This window comes from Balaenoptera borealis (assembly GCF_965194805.1).
Source record: "Balaenoptera borealis genome assembly, chromosome: 1".
In the NCBI taxonomy this organism is placed as follows: domain Eukaryota; kingdom Metazoa; phylum Chordata; class Mammalia; order Artiodactyla; family Balaenopteridae; genus Balaenoptera; species Balaenoptera borealis.
The window spans coordinates 162,766,857-162,783,893 of record NC_138860.1 but is presented as its reverse complement, the minus strand read 5'-3'; the positions used below and the strand labels follow the sequence as shown (position 1 = coordinate 162,783,893).

Below are 17,037 nucleotides of genomic sequence, written 5' to 3'. Positions count from 1 at the left end.
GCAGTTCAAGGCAGATGCTATTAACAGAAATACGCTCCAGCTATGCTCAGCTGCCACCTATAGTCCCTTGGAAGACTGTGTTCCTTCAGGGTCTCTGGGGGAAAGAAGGGGAGTGTTTAAAGTTACTTTGCTAGCTTAGGTGAAAAACAATAATGATATCCACTAATGAACCTCTTCTGGATGTAACTGGAAGAGCTGTCAGCATTTGCAAAACAAAACAGGACAGATAGAGAATCTTAACAAAGCCCACGAATCACACACATTAAGCTTGTGACAATCGTAATTTTATCTTTAAAATCACTTGTTTCTCTGTGTACACAAAGAATGCTAAACGTAGGAGGTAAATTAATACAATTCCAAATAACTTGAGCATTCTGTATTGGGACATCATTACATACGTGTCTGTGTGTGTACACATGTGCATGTGTGAATGTGTGTATGTATGTGTGTGAACAGGAGAGGTAGTGGTATGTAAAACAGCTCAAACACCCTGCTGCAAAGGATTTAAAAGGTTTTATTTCACCATCTCTCCCAGCTCTCTGAGGTAGCCAGGTGCAGATAAACACCCATCGAGATGCAAAACATTTCAGGCAAACCCTCCTTGATAGTTTTCTGATTTTTCCATTTCCTTTTCCGAGTTGTCCCCTTTCTTCATTCACTTTATTTCTATTCCACCAGTTTTCACCTGTTCTCCTTAATCACTCCCTGAATTTATAATTTTCCATAGTAGTAGGAAAAAATATTTCTTGGGCACCTATGTGCCACGGTACACTCATCTTGAGGCATCATCTCCATTGAGCCAATGGGAGCCTGAGGCTGGAGATGAGGCAGGCAGCACTGGGCTGCCAGGTCTGCAGCACCGGCCCCCACTTCACCACTAACTACATCTATGACTGGGTTGCCCCCTGGTTTACCCAGAACAGCGTAGTTTACACCCATTGCTCTGGCATAATTATCAATGGCATCCCTTCCGCTCTCAACAGTACCCTGATTTGGAGTTTAAGTTAACATGTTCATCCCATCTATTACCCTAGACAATGTTCTTTACTCCTCTGGACTTCAGTTCCCATAATTTGAAAAAGGATACAGGATTAGATAGTATTTTAAGCTTTTTTTAAATCTATTTTTGTGATTTCCAATTGTTTTAAAATTAACTAAAGTAATCCAATCATGAAATTAAAGATCTTTCAACCTCTACCTCCCTCCTTTCTATAAACTGATGTATACTTTACTCCAACCAGTTGAGACCCAGCCTAACTATGTAAGCAGAACTTACACTTAATGGTCAATAATGAGTATCTCAGAAACCAGAAGAAATGAAAAATGAGCTGGAATCGGTACAAATTTTGTATACTGTATTCTACTCATCTCATCCACTGAACCGCTTCCTGGTTTGGATATCATACATCAATTATGCCAGGCCCTGGATACTCCCCACCATGAGTGAGATCTGTTGGTATGAAACACCATTTTTACCTAGACCTCCTACCCTAAACAGAAATGGGCCAGGAGATGATATCTGGACACAAGGCATGAAATTCCTGCAACAGGACAGAACTTGGAAGTCCTGAAACATAAGGCATTTTAACCACATGAGGCAGCAAAAGAAGAAGAAGAAATGGATAATGACAGAGCGGGACAAGCCAATGTTCCATCACCCCAACCTTCTATTACCTTAGGCAAATAAAAAACTTATTCTGGAGTAAATACATTTATTGATACCCATTTTATATAGTTCAATGAAATAATCTATAAATATAAAAGCATTTTTTTTTTGGATATCACCATGGTCCATGTAAATACTCAACAGTCAGAATCGTCTGCAGGAAGCACTCCAAGTCACACGGTTAGGTTTACAGACCTGAATATACATATTTCATTAAACAGTGGCACTTATGTACTCAAGTGGTCCAGTGGCTTTGGAATATATGACTACTGGGCATGTGGAGTAAAAATAACGTGTAAGTTTAAGTCAATGGAAAAGGGTATCAACCTTCAACAAAAAGAAACAATTATGAATTAATATCCTAGGTGAAGAAAGTACCACAGTTGACACTTGGCGTCAGAATACTGAAGACGAAGTATGTTTAACAACACGTCGTGGTGCCATGTGCTCTCTTCAAGTCCCAGTGGGCAGTCCACCAGCGCCTTAGGGTCATTCAGGATCAACAAAACAGCAATTCTTAAAGGATCTCGATAGCTCAGAATAAAAGGAATGTGGGGGCTGGTATCAAGTTTAAAGAAAAGTGAGCTACATAATTCAGTGACATAATGAGTTTCCCTCCTAAGAGGAGGAGATTGCGGGGAAAACAAATTTTTTTTTAATTCCCTTTGTTACAGTGATCAGAATCATTTATCTAACGTGGGAGCAAGAACCCAGGTATCTGGTACCCAAAACACAGGTGCAAAAATTTTCTTCTGTTTTAAAGTTTGTTCTTCAACACTTCCGAGGGAACTAATGCAGCGGCCACTGTTGAGCCTTGCTCTCGACTTGATGCAGCATAAAATTTTCTCATTTCTTCAGAAACAAATACAGGAATGTCCTTTGCTGCAGTCAGACCATGTGTCTTCTGAGTTAGCAAGCAAATGCATTTAGAAGGTCTGAGGTGTGCAAGGTCCAAAATTGAAATCTGAGAGGCAGTGTTAGAACTTAAGCAAGGCAGGATTTTCAGAGACTACTCAAATGAAAATCTAAGCGAAGCATATAAAAACTCAGTTCTTTCTATTATTTTCAACTGGTAATTGACAGTAACATTCTCTGGTAAGGATGGGTAAGTGATGTTATCTCCAGGTCCAAAATATCCCAACTACTTAAAGTAGGACCCCCAAGAGGAGAAAGACACTTGAGGTCTCTGGTCTATAGAATTCTTTTTTGCCATTTTTTTAAAAAAAAGAAATAGTAGCTTCAGTTGCACACCACTGGTGAAGGGGTTTTCATCCAAATGAGAAACTCTACCCCTTGTCTCTAGTGCAACAGGCACCAGATTCCCACAAGCGGCAACTTCCATGTCCTGTAGCACGTGGCATCTGACCCTGGAGTGAAGAATAAGCTGGCACAGACCCCGACCACTGGCATTCAGGCTAGATTGCATTTCGTGGCGTGCCGTTGTGTGTCAACGCTTTCAGGCTGGGGGCACTGGTCTGGTGACCACAGCTCCTGTGAGAAGTCACACCCACCTCAAACACCTCATGAATAGCTTTTCGGAAACAATGGAAGTTGTAGTCTATTAAACCTGCAGGAGAGAAAAAGGAGATCAGGCCTCCTGAATGTCAACTGTGAGACTATCTACTAGGAAACATTTGGTGACGGAAAAAAAATAATTGATATGTATTTAAAAACATATATCCAATTGAGGAATTCTTCACACTGGAAACATGATGAAGCGTATGCCCAAGTGTTAACACTGGTTACCTCTGGGGCCTGGAAGTGAACAGGGTAAATAAAAAAGCAATCAGGGGCTTCCCTGGTGGCGCAGTGGTTGAGAATCTGCCTGCCAATGCAGGGGACACGGGTTCGAGCCCTGGTCTGGGAAGATCCCACATGCCGCGGAGCAACTGGGCCCGTGAGCCACAATTACTGAGCCTGTGTGTCTGGAGCCTGTGCTCCGCAACAAGAGAGGCCGCGATAGTGAGAGGCCTGAGCACCGTGATGAAGAGTGGCCCCCGCTTGCCACAACTAGAGAAAGCCCTCGCACAAGAAACGAAGACCCAACAGAGCCATAAATAAATAAATAAAAATTTTTTTAAAATTAAAAAATTAAAAAATAAAAAAGCAATCAGGAAGACAAATTTGCTAAGAAAATTTACAATGAAATCTAAAGTGAAAGTAAAATACTTTTTGATTTATCAAGCTTTTCCTTTTACAAGTCTCTGAGGCAGCCAAAGAAAAGCTGAAGGAAACAGTTGGAACAACAGTTTTGCAAACTGCTCAGTAGAGCCATGGGGTTGGGAGGTGTCAGAGAGGCCCATCAGGCAGAGCCTCAGGAAGCCTGCTTCCCCTATAGGGGAGGTAAGGCAGCTCCATCCTCATCTGCTTTATGAACTGCCTTCCAGATAAGATTTTGGTCAAACAAAGGGCTCCCTACAGGTACATATGGACACATGACCAATTCTGGCCACTGAGATAAATTCAAGTGTGTGAGACTTCTGTGAAGTCTCCTTAAAAGGAAGACTTCCCTATTCCTCCCCATTCCTCCTTAATGTCCAGAATATGGATAAGATTGCTGGAGCTCCAGGAGCCATTCCAGATCACGAGGAGAACTTGAGAATAGAAGCCAGTGCTGAGAAGGGCAGAGCAGAAAGAGAGGACTTACATCCTCGAGGATACTGGGATGTAAAGACAGCACACAAGAAAGAAATCACAACAATCTGATGTTAAAATGACTACTGTGAAAGAAGTCCAAAGGTGGGAGAGCCAAGTGCAGGGCAAGAGCAGCAATGAAAGCTGCAGGTGTGAGGCAGAGCTCTGAGGATACGGGCAGGATTTAATCAGGCAGGAAAGAAGAGCAGAATCTCAAGACAACAGCAGGGAGCTGGCAATGAGGAAACACAGCACACAGGTGGAAAACAGGAAAGACACTGGTCTGGCTGGAGATAGGGGCAGAGAATTTTGGGGAGAAGTACTGGGAATGGAGTCTGAATAAGCAGGTTAGAGTCAAATTACGGAGGTCCTTCAGATTCAGGAAAAAATAAAAGTTTTAGTAAGTTCAACTACATTAAAACTGACTTCTATGCAAATGGTAAAATTAAACTGACAATCAAGGAAATGTGAACACTGGCTGGATATTTGATGATATTATGAAATCACTGTTAATTTTTTTTTTTTAAACACATCTACTGATGGTAATACTGCTATGCTTTAGAAAGCACACTACCTCTTACAGATGCCTGCTGAAATCTGTATAGACAAAATGATTTGATGTTAGAGATTTGCTTCAAAATAACCCAGTAGGGAAAAAGGTATAGCAAGCAAATAAGAATGGCTATGATTTTGATAACTGTTGAATCTGGGTGATAGATAAAAAGGGGTTCCTCACATTATTTTCTCTACTTTTTTATGTTTGACAGTTTCCACAACAAAAGAGCAAAAGATAATAATTTAGTTGTGAGGAGGATATACAGCAAATAAGACTGACCATGTCTTGATGACTGTGAAAGCAGGGAGATGGGTACATGGAATTGCTGTGCTAGTCTACTTCTGTGTATATTTGAAAATTTCCATAACCAAAAGTTTTTAAAATTTTTAAAGATTAGAATGGAGAAAAATAAAGAACTCCTAAGAAGTACAAAAAACACACAGTACAAAAAAGATAAAAGTATATGAAAGATAAATTACCAGAGAAGGCACCTGAACAGACATAAAAGGGTACCTGCAGTGAAAAAGATGCTTGCTCTAACCCGTAAAGAAATAAAAACCAGAGCCAAATGAGATACCATTTCACACCTACCAGACTGACAATAACTAAACAGTCTAACAATATCAAACATTATCAAGGACCTGAAGTGACAAGAATTCCCACAAAGCACTGTCTGGGGTGAATATAAAGCCACTTTGGAGAGCAATTCAATAATGCCTAATAAAGCTGAAGACATATGTCCTCTATAAATTCCACTCCTAAATACTTATTACTCTTGAGAAATTCTCCATATGTGCAAAGGCAAACTTGTTCACGAGCATTTCTTGCAAAACTATTTGTAATCTTAAAAATCATCTACATGTCCAGCAAGAAGAATATAAATTGTGGTACATGCACTCCATAGACTACTGTGTGGCAGTGACAACTGAATGAACGAACTGGAGCTACATCTATCGATATGGATGAATCTCAAAAACAATCTTGAATGAAGAGAAACAAGCAAGTTGCAGAAGACAACTTACATTTGGACATTATTTACACAAAGATACATAATACCCTATATTGTTTAAGGATAGATATGAAGTGAAAGACTAAATCATGCACAGGAAAAAGAAAACACTACAACAGAGCGCAAGAGGGGGGTTTCAACTGAGAAACACACAGAAGACAAATATGTATTTGTCATGTTTCAGTTCTTAAGCTCAAAGGTGAATACTCACATTTTTCTTGTACCCAAAACACTTTGTATATCTAAAATATTTCATTAATATCAACATCAGTGAAATAATATTAATTCATTCAATATTAATTAATATCACAAAAACCCAGGCAGAAGAGCAGGGACTTGTTGCAGTGAATAACAGAGAGTTACTATAGATCCTTGAGTAGTTAAATAACATGATAAAAGGAATTTTCTGAAAACTAGTCTGCCTTTAGAATAAAAGATGATACATGCTGAGCTCTTAATATATACGTTGAATGCAGCACCACAGGCTGGAGGAATGAGGACCCGGATTGGAGTCACCAACAGTGGAAATGGAAAGGACACCCGAGAAACAGTTCCAAGAAACAAATGGTAAGATTTGATGAAAATTGAATGTAAACACAGGAAAAGAATGGAAAAAAGAAAACACAGAATGCCCTCTGTGAGATGATCTGCAAGAGCCTCATGGGCAATTACACCATACGACTACCTGACTGCACATAGCTAAGCTTGGACACCAGAAAAATGGCATAACGAGTAACAGAAGTAGAGTAGCTGGGAGGGTCATGAAACAAAGGGGAAAATATTCATCAGTTTTTGACACCATGGACAAGATAAAATATTTAAGTGAAGATGTCTTACTAACAGCTCCAAACACAGGATGGAAACACAGACCCAAGCCAGAGTTGGAGAGGTGAATTTTTCAATCAACTACACAGAGAAGATTAACTGAAGGCACGGATGAGATGCGCTGACCAGGAGAATTAAGTGAAGAAGTGAGCAGGAGACCTGGCTCTGAAGAACACTCAGAAAAAGAAAAACAGAAGAAACAGGACAGGTGGTCAGAGAAACAAACACAGAGGAGAACCCGGCGAGTTCTGCTTTAGGGAAGCAGGGAGAAGAAAGCTTGAGAGAGGAGGGACTGACAGGGTCACATGCTTCAGAAGCCTGAAGAGGCCACAGAATGAGAAAAGGCCACTGAATGCAGCAAGAAGGAGACCAGGTAACCTCTCAAACAGCCTCAGCAGACTGGTTCAGGTGGAAGCCAAACCGTAGGCAGTTAGACAGGTAATGGAAGGATGTAAAATCAGAGAGGCTGGAATAAAAAACTTGATTTAAAATAAAAGACCAAAAAAAGGCAGGAGAAAGTCTGCACTGTACGTGGACGGGAAGGTACAAAAGTAGTCTGAGCTGGTAAATCCTCTAACACTGCAATATTGTTTTTTCTTGCTTTCAAGAACCTAAGAAATTATGACAAAGAACGTAAAGAAAGCTTTTTAAAATGCATTACCTTTTCGTTCAAAACTTTCTTCCCTAAGGATGCAGACCAGTGCCAAAAATTTAGTCACCTCCTTTAAATACAAGACCGTTGTGTTATTCAGCTTGATGATGGCCATAGATTCTTTGTCGTAAGCACTTCCACTTCCATCTTCCTTTAACCTGTTTTAAAACAAAGTATCATTCATTAGAGGTTTCCCAACTCAGCATTTTGTCACATTTGCACAATAAGGCTTTCCACCCAGTTTCCTGAACATCTTTTTTTTTTTTTAACATCTTTATTGGAGTATAATTGCTTTACAATGGTGTGTTAGTTTCTGCTTTATAACAAACTGAATCAATTATACATATGTTCCCATATCTCTTCCCTCTTGCATCTCCCTCCCTCCCACCCTCCCATCCTCCCTATCCCACCCCTCTAGGTGGTCACAAAGCACCGAGGTGATCTCCCTGTGCTATTCGGCTGCTTCCCACTAGCTAGCTAGTTTACGTTTGGGAGTGTGTATATGTCTTTTGAGAAAGGAGAATGCCGGCTCGCCCTTATTGGAACAGAAGCTGCGTTTAGCTATGGGTGCCCAGCCCATGCTGCAGTATTCATTCCATGCGCTCACATCACCTTGTTCACCTAGGATGCATGGAACACAGCAGGTTTCCAATCTTCCCTCACACTAATTGGTGCTGACACCCTCTACAAATAAAGAAGGACCTGAAATATGAAAACTGCCATCAGCGAAAAAGGAGTAAATAAAAAAACTAAAATAAATAAATACGGTCCCGTTCAAAAAACGTAAATCAAGAGTCAAGTAAGCAGGACTTCCTGGTGGCACAGTGGTTAAGAATCCGCCTGCCAATGCAGGGGACAAAGGTTCGATTCCTGGTCCAGAAAGATCCCACATGCCACAGAGCAACTAAGCCTGTGCACCACAACTACTGAGCCTGTGCTCTAGACCCCGCAAGCCACAACTACTGAGCCCACGTGCCACAACTACTGAAGCCCGTGTACCTAGAGCCCGTGCTCCGCAACAAGAGAAGCCACCACAATGAGAAGCCCGCACACTGCAACAAAGAGTAGCCCTGCTCGCCGCAACTAGAGAAAGCCCACGCGCAGCAATGAAGACCCAATGCAGGCAAAAAAAAAAAAAAAAAATCAAATAAGCAGCAAACTGAACTTCAGTAAAGCATACCGAATTGCACCCATACATTGTTTTAAGAATAACGAAGTAATAGCTATTTCTCTTCTTTTTTATAATGTACTTTATCATATATAATGTAGTTTACAGTGTACCTTATACTGAAAATAAACTTTATGACTAAATTTGATTTTTTTAGTTATAAAAATTGGCTTATGAAAATTTGATTTCTTTTAAAGAAAAAGCGAATGTTCTATTCATCCATTTTTAAAATTAGGAATAGGAACATGAAACTTTTCTGCATAACCTACGGACAAAATCTCATTTTCACTGTGGAAAGAATAAAAACAAAGGAGAGCATATAGTCACAAAACTGAAAGGGAGACAGGAATGCAAGACAAGAATAGACAGGTAAAGAAGAGGTAACACAAATGCATTCTCCTACCCAGAGGCAGCTGGACAAAGACACTGACAAGTCAGGCGGAGAGAGCAAGGTAAAGGGTAGGGACAGAGAGATGAAAGAGGAATTTAGACTAGGTGGAGCAGAGAGGAACAACAGATAAAGGACACAGGTATCAGAAAGCAAAGGTAATGTCAGAGCATCAAGAAATCGCATTGTGAGGACTGACATTAACACATGAGATGAATCAGGGCTATTAGAGGCTGCAGAGGTTACTGGCTTTTGAAACACCAGTAAGTTCACCAAAGTTTTCACTTGTCCTCTGGGCTATTCTACAAAATCACTTCTTTGCCAGCTTTTACAAATTTCTGTATAGAGTGTGGTAAATTTGCATAAAACAAGAGTTTATATTTTAGAGTCTTATTTTGGAAACTGAGATGTACAGGTCAAATGTTTATAAGTTCTTCTGACATCCAGAATTCTGATTTCCTTGTTTCTGAGCTTTCTGAAAGATTAAGGATCCCTCAGTTCCACAAAACCTGAGATTAAATTAGGAACCAGTACATACTTTGTTATTCAGAGTGTTTTAAATAATTAATCTTATTTATTGATCTAGCTAAGTCGCAGTAGCGAGAAGACACAGTACAAACCCCCCAAATAATAGCAGGTGAAACTTTCAGTGATAGTAAGTCTGGCACTAGTCACACCGCTCTCATCCACCTATTCCGAAGGAGTAAGACCCAGCAGCCCACCCACACAGAAATCATGCTCCAAGTTGAAGCACTACGGTCAGAACAATTCTACTTCATACAGTACTTGCTAGACGCCTCAGAAATTAATCCCCCTGACAAATCAAGCTGGTAGTCTTCCCCATATCTGAGATCTTGCAGAAATATATATGTACAACTTACCCATATATACAAGACACATCAATTACAACATCAATCATGTCACAGCAAAGTTCATACGACTGCATATCCACAGGAGAACTGTCCGTTGCAATGTAGATTTTGCTGACAACATCGAAGAGAAAAGCTTTTTCAATACCTGAATTCTTGAAAAAACAAAATTGAGTGTTCATTTTTTTTTTAAGAATCACAATTTGTAAACTTATCAAAGATCTTGAATCACTGATTAACATCCAAGAGCATTTTTAATTATACAACCTAAAACCAAAAGAGCAAATAGTACTTGCTTAGGAGACACTTCTCTTATCCAAAGAATAAAAGTGGAATTATTTCTCTGCTCTGATTTACTGACATAATCGCACCAGTCAAATTTGTTTTTTCTTCATCCTCTTTACTTAAATGAATTATTTCCTAAGACGCCGCACACACACCCAAAAAATTCTCCAAAAATCAAGCCATGCTACATTTTCAATAATCCTTTTTGTGGCAATAATCAATCTCTGATTCAAGTGACCTTGCTACCAGAAAGGCTTGATGTGGCAATTAGCAAACCATTAAAGAATGTTTCACGTTAACATCTAGCATAACCCAAAAAGCCAAAAGAATTGGGGATCACTACACATTGAGTCCTTCAAAGAAATGTTTGGGAAATATAGTGGCTGAATGCTAAATTTATTGGAAGAATATCCTTTTTTATTAAGCTGAATCCTCAAAATAAGAAATGTGAAATATGACACAGATTATAGTTAGCAAGGAAAGGATCAATTTTTCAATGTGACCTCCAGTAAGGCAGAGATTAAGTCCAATTCCCAAAACCCAGTCTACCCTACTTTCTACTCTTCCTTCAGGAAACAGATACCATGAAGATATTAATTCAGAAAGCATGAGAAAATTTTTCATCAGGGCATTTTAAAACAAAAAAAGTGAGTATTAAGGAAAAAATTTAGAAAATAAGCCATTTTTTAAACGTTTTTATTACTTACTTTACATTTAATTTTATCATTAGTCCTTAAGCTTGATTCAGACTAATTCCAGCCATTTTTTGGAGAACTTGATAACACAAATATATTCAACAAAAACGGAACCAGAAACTACAGTGAATTAAATAGCTCACTTACTGATATAAAGATATTTAATAGATTTTCCAAGGTCGGTAGTTGTGGGATAAGTTTCTGCACCACCTTACTAAAGGCTTCAAATATTGAATGGTCATAGATACTAGTCAAATAAAAGCTGAAAAACACAACATAGTTTGATTAATTTGAAAAATCTTAAGTCCAGTGACAATTATCATGATACATAAAATTTTAAGTTTCTTAACATTTGATTTCCGTAAGTTCAAATAAAGCCTCTTTATCTTGTGTACCATCCCCATCATGCAAGATGACAAATGCAGTTTCCCCACCTGGCTTGTAGCTCTCCATCCCTTTATCGCATTTACACAGAGGGCAATTGAGGCAGTACTCAGGAAAGCATTTTCAGATGCAGAAACCTGAATATTCACCTAAGTCTTTGCAATCTGATCCAAAAACCTTGGTTTCTTAAGCCCATAACTGACAAAAACCAAGAGAAAAACCAAGAGAAAGCTCATAGGAGATAGGTGACATTTATTAAATAAGAATACAATACAGGTCTCTACTAAAATGTTACCGCTTCAGAAAGTTCCTTCCTGACCCCCCTACCTAAAATAGTACCCCTGTACCCATTACTTTCAACCCCTTTCCCCTAATTTGTTTTTCTTCACAGCACTGGTAAGTACTTAAAATTATACTATACATTTATTTATAAGTGCTTCTGAGCTGTCTCATTCATCAGAATATAAGCTCCATGAGGACAGAGACTCTGTCAGCCTTGCTCACAGCTGCAGGCCCACTACCCTGAAGAGTGCTCATAAACATCTGGTGAATAAATGAATGAATAAAACTGGAGCTTAGAATTTATATAAATAACATATTAAGGAGGATGAGAGCAGGGGCTCTAGAGAGAATGGAACAGCTATCTGGAGGCCTAAGAGGACAGACAGTGAAGTAAATTTTGTAGATTTAACAAAACACGTATTTGAGAGAGAGACCTTTAACAATAACAGTGTGGTCTACTTTTACCTACTGTACCTACTTTTTCACTCAGGAAATACCTACTTTTTCACTCAGGAAATACCTACTTTTTCACTCAGGAAATATACTCTTCGTTATAAAGTTGTATCCATTATATAATTACAAACACAAATTACAAAGTCAGAGACACATAACTGTTTATATCACACTTTGTACCTAATTTAAAGATACTTTCAAAGAGCTCACCTAAGAAGCTAACCTAGATGGGGCTCTAATCTAGATGTTAGAACAACGGCACAGGTGAGACCAAGATGATCCCCCCACAGGCACTAGGGTCAAAGGAATATTTTAGCAGTGTGAGAAGGTCCTGCAGGAACTATGAGGCTTGGAGGCGGATGGGGACAGGGAAGAACCTCCAAGCCACAGGGCATTTTATAGTAAGCTAAGTTTCTGGAAATTGGAAATCAAATACAGCCTCATCCATAGGCCTGCTAGTTACTAATAAAGCTTAATGCTGTTAACAAGGCCTAGAGCCCCACAGAGAACTGGAAAAAGGGATGGTGCGTACCAGTGAGGTGGGATGCCCTGGAAAGGGACACAGACATGGTGTTAAGAGGATGAGAAGGGTTCCCATGGGCACTGGAGAACACAGGATAATCATGGCTTAAAATCCATCATTCATGGTGGAAGAATAAGATTGAAGAATTTTATGGGAAGATACTTTCACTTTCTCCTACAAATACTGCTGAATTTTTTTAAAGCCTGAATTACTTGCACATATTTTAATCCAGGCTAGAGGTCAATGAGACTTTTCTATGTGGTTTCCTAGGAGAATAACAGAAAGATCTTGGAGCCAGAGGCACTAGAGAATATTAGGGGTTGAAAAATGGGGGTTGGCTTGAGCCTATAGAAAAGTCATTATAACAGACCAGGGATAAGGAAATAGCTATGGTTTGTCTCTCGCCTGCTTCCCCTTTAAGCTGTTTATATCATCAAAAGAACATTTTCTTGGGTACTTTTTATTAGTCATTTCTACCTAAACCATAAAAAAATAAATAAATAAGATGTAGGAAGTATTTCTTATACACTTTCAGAACACAAGTACACAAATCATCAATCCTATCTAGTAGGTGTTCTTTAATAATTTCTTAATATTTACTTATGAATCGGCAGTTCTTTAAACTTGAGAGTTCTTTAAACTTGATAAGATACACTCACTTAACCCAATTTTTAGAGATTCATAAAAGCATAAAGTGTTTTAAAAAACATAAACAAGATACATTAGAGTCCAGACTTTAAAGTGTACCCTCTTTAAAAGGCTCTTCCTACTGAAAGAAATACTGTGGAAGCTCAAGCTACAGACTTTTACAACAAATGCGACAGAGATTCCTTGAACTGAGGCAAGAAGGAAAATAATAATAATAATAATAATAATAATAATAATAATGAAACCAAGAGAGGGGAGCCCCAAAGCAGATTTATGCCATGAGGAAACAGCCTGACTCCAGTCTCCTGAGATGAATTTGTAAACACACCTACAGAAACACACTTCACATGACTTCCACCTCTGGGAAAATGCAAAAAAGGGGGAAAGTAACTTCTCAATAACATCAGGCTCCCAAACCTGCTTGAATTCAACAACAAAGAGATCAAAAACATTACAGATTTGGGAAGGGTATACCGGTAACAGAGAGCTACGTGTTTGTAATGACAGAGATGGGAATACATTTACACACTTTTCAGGGCTCTCATATCAAACACACAGGTTGTTACCTAAGGTGGAGTTTTTCTAGCCCAGCATCTGCAAGGTCATCATTGGCCCTTTGATGAATGTCCCTCTGTGTTTCTATTTTGTGATCATCAGACAGACCATCAACTTTGTGAATAAAAACCTCAAAATTCATGTCTGGGTTAACTTTGTAGGCTTTAGAAACAGTAATGTGAAGTCTTGTTAAAGCCTCCATGTAGTCATCCTGTAAGTCAGAACAAAATATTTTTTAAAAAGAAATCTTACGTTAAGAAAGCCTCAAACTACCTCTTTCCCCAACCACAGAAAATATATTATCCTAATTATTCATAAATATTCAAACATCCAAATATATTAACTTATACCACTAAACAGATTTTCAATCGCTCAAGATAAAGAATTCAACTACCAAGTTAATGCTTGTAATTTTTAATACTGATAATATAAGGAAAGGAAACGGGAAATGGACACTTCTTCCCAAAAGAATTTTTAAAGTAATCCCAGCTCTGCCATTCATTAGATGTGTGACTTTAAGCAGGTTGCTTAAACTCTGTGATCTCAGTTTACTCATCCATAAAATCGGAATTACAGTACCTACCTCCCAGTTTTGTGAAGAAATTAATTAGGTCATGTATACGAAAGCATCCATTACAGAGCCTGTCACTCAGAAAGCATTCCTAACTAACGCTTAAGCTTAGAAAAAGTAAGATTCTTAAGGATGGAGACACGTCCCATCAGTCTGAGTGCCCGCCACATGCTAGGCCCTCAATAAGTGCTAGTTGGGCTAAACCCTACTTGGTCAACTAAAGAAACTATTCACTTTACTATTTACTGACTCAGTTCTCACATTCCTCCTTATATTATGGGCACTGATGAGACCTTTTCAGTGAGTGACATCACTACTGTAATAGTTAATAGAGTACAGCAATATCTACTATTAACAAAAACGGAACGCTGCTCACTAACTAGAACTCAGGGATATAAACCGTATCTCCTAGTCATCTGATATTCTGTACTTGTACAATGGCATGCCTGTTCCCAAAGCACCTCTGCAGGTACATCTCTTGCACTGTTAGGGAATCTACTGGCCAAGAAATAAGCTGCAAGAAGCACATGACAAATAAACAACTTTCCTTTGTTCCTACATCTTCCGTCACCAGAGAAGAAAAGTAAACAGTATCATTTCTAACTACCTGTGCATCAATGACATATATCAAAGCTCCTGTTCCCCTGAAGATCATCTCGTAGTCAAAAGTAGGGTCGAAAAAGTCCATTTGCCCAGGAAAATCCCATATTTGGAAATTCACAAAGGAGCTATTTGAAATGTCATCTTTGTAAATCTTGTTGGTACTTTCCAAAAAGAGGGTCTCGTTGGGTGACATTTTATGAAATACCACCTGTCAAAAGAAAGAAAACAATTTAATGACTACTCCACTTTTTATTTACAATACAGAACTCCACCCTGAATTAACATAATTTAAAGAACTTGATCCTACAGCAAAAATTTTAAAAGAGGTGAAAAGTGAATGGTGTATCCACTGGAACCCACTATCCTTTAACTTCTAACAGAAGACACCAAATTATTGAAACCAAATCACCAGAAAAGCTGAAACGTTTCTGCTATTTTCTGTCTGTATTCAATCCTAGCAGTAGCAATGTCTCTCATTTCAGTTTGATTTTTTTTTCTGTAAAACTATCAATTCTGCCAAAATCTGCTTTAAGATTATGAAAACTTATAGCTAAAGTTTAGGCAGTTTTGTTCACTGAAAACTTATCGGAATGCCCACATCAGGCTCTGAGAAATAATCAGAAATGAAACTGACTGGACCCTGCCCTCAATGGGTTTGCAGTCTTGTGGAAAAAATGAAACAAAGGCAAATTATACCAAGCAGAAAGTGACATATTGAGGGAGGAGGAATATATGTGGGGAGGGGAAAGAATGGGGGTTGACAGGGAAAAGACAGCTCCCAAAGAAATGGTAAAGACAATTGTTAAGAATCATAATTATCACAATCTATACAATTCTAACACAAAATTTGCCTGTTACTTTCTAGATGAGGAAAATGGATAGTTACTCCCAAGGCTTAGTGAGTAACAAGTGAAAAGAATTAAAATCAGTTTGCTAAAAACCTACCATAAATGTACTCAGATTTTGCTGTAAAGGTAAAAGTAAGATAAATAAAACACAGTAATCCATTACATGTGGAAGAAGGCTACTTTTTAAAAACATCATGTCTACAGAATATCATGCAGAGATTTATTTTGGAGAGACCTCTGCAACAGAGTGGAAAGGGCAAAAGGCCAGGTATCTAGCATTTTATCGCCAGCTCACTTTGTGTGTAAGAGCGATGGCTGATGAAGGAGGTCAACCCTGCCTCTATTTCCCCCTCATTAAAAAGTGAGGAACCCTCCATCCGTTCCCGACATTCCCCAAGTGAAAGCACATGGACTGACAAAGGTCTGCAAATATTCTCCAGGTCTCAAGATTTTTGTAGCCACACACAAACGGGGGAAAATCACTAGTAATTACACTCACCGGGCCACAAGTACTAAAATAGGTGGAAGAACAGCCCCCAAATCCCACAAATGTCACAGTGAAGTCTCCTTCGTACTAGTAACAAGAGCAGGCACTACAAAGGCCAAAGAGTTAGTCACTACTCTTTCTGATGCTGCTCCCTGGGGCTCACCTGGGAAGCCCTGAAAACTCAGATCACCTGAAGCGAGAGACACAAACACAACCGGGTCCGGGGAGGGAGTGTGGGAAGTTCTCCAAGTTAGAACCGGGGAGCAAGTCTCAGTTTCGTGAATGGCACAGGGGCTGGGTCCCAGGAGGCGAGGTCCCAGGCGGTGCCACGGGCACCTGCCTCGCTCCGGCCACTCGGGGAGCGCGGGGACCCAGTCGGCCTCGACTGACCTGGGCGTGGACTCCAAGATCGGGGTCCCGGCGAGGGCCGCGCCCAGGCTCTGCTCCCCGGAGGAGAAGAGAAAGCGCGCTGGGACAGCCCGGCCGCCGCCCTCCTCGGGGCCTCCCCCCCGGCGGCCACCCGCGCCCCCGGGGAGAGGAGGGAGGGGGAGGGGCGGAGGGGCCGGCGAGGCCCCACTCACCTTCTGGATGGAGGACTTGCCGCTGCGCCTGAGCCCCATGAGCAGAATCCTAGGCTTGGAGCTGTCAGCGCCCCCCGGGCCACAGCCTCCGCCGGCCCCCGCCCCAACCCCGCCGCCCGCGGCTGCCGCCTCCTCTTCTTCCTCCTCCACGCCGTAGCCGAAGTCCTTTGGGAACGAGTCCGCCGGGCCGTAACTGCCGGCGAGGGGCGTCTCCTCCGCCCCGTACTGCAGGGACATGGTGCTGGAGCCGCCGCCGCCCGCGCCCTGACAGGCCACGCCAGGCCGAGCCAGGCCGCCGCCTCCCCAGGCCGCCGCCGCCACCGCCCCCGGCAGCCGCCACCGCCATGCGGCCCGC

At 40.5% G+C, this 17,037-nt stretch overlaps 1 protein-coding gene across 1 annotated transcript; it reads right to left on the bottom strand.

Annotated features, from left to right (window-relative positions):
* Positions 1-262: 262 nt before the first annotated feature.
* Positions 263-17,030, bottom strand: RRAGC (Ras related GTP binding C). The gene is made up of 7 exons (XM_082388797.1): positions 16,683-17,030; positions 14,771-14,974; positions 13,604-13,803; positions 10,895-11,009; positions 9,780-9,922; positions 7,352-7,500; positions 263-3,233 (listed from the first exon to the last, which is right to left on the bottom strand). The coding sequence occupies exons 1-7, from the start codon at positions 16,917-16,919 to the stop codon at positions 3,082-3,084; spliced, it is 1,200 nt and encodes a 399-aa protein (XP_082244923.1). The 5' UTR covers positions 16,920-17,030; the 3' UTR covers positions 263-3,081.
* Positions 17,031-17,037: the final 7 nt, after the last annotated feature.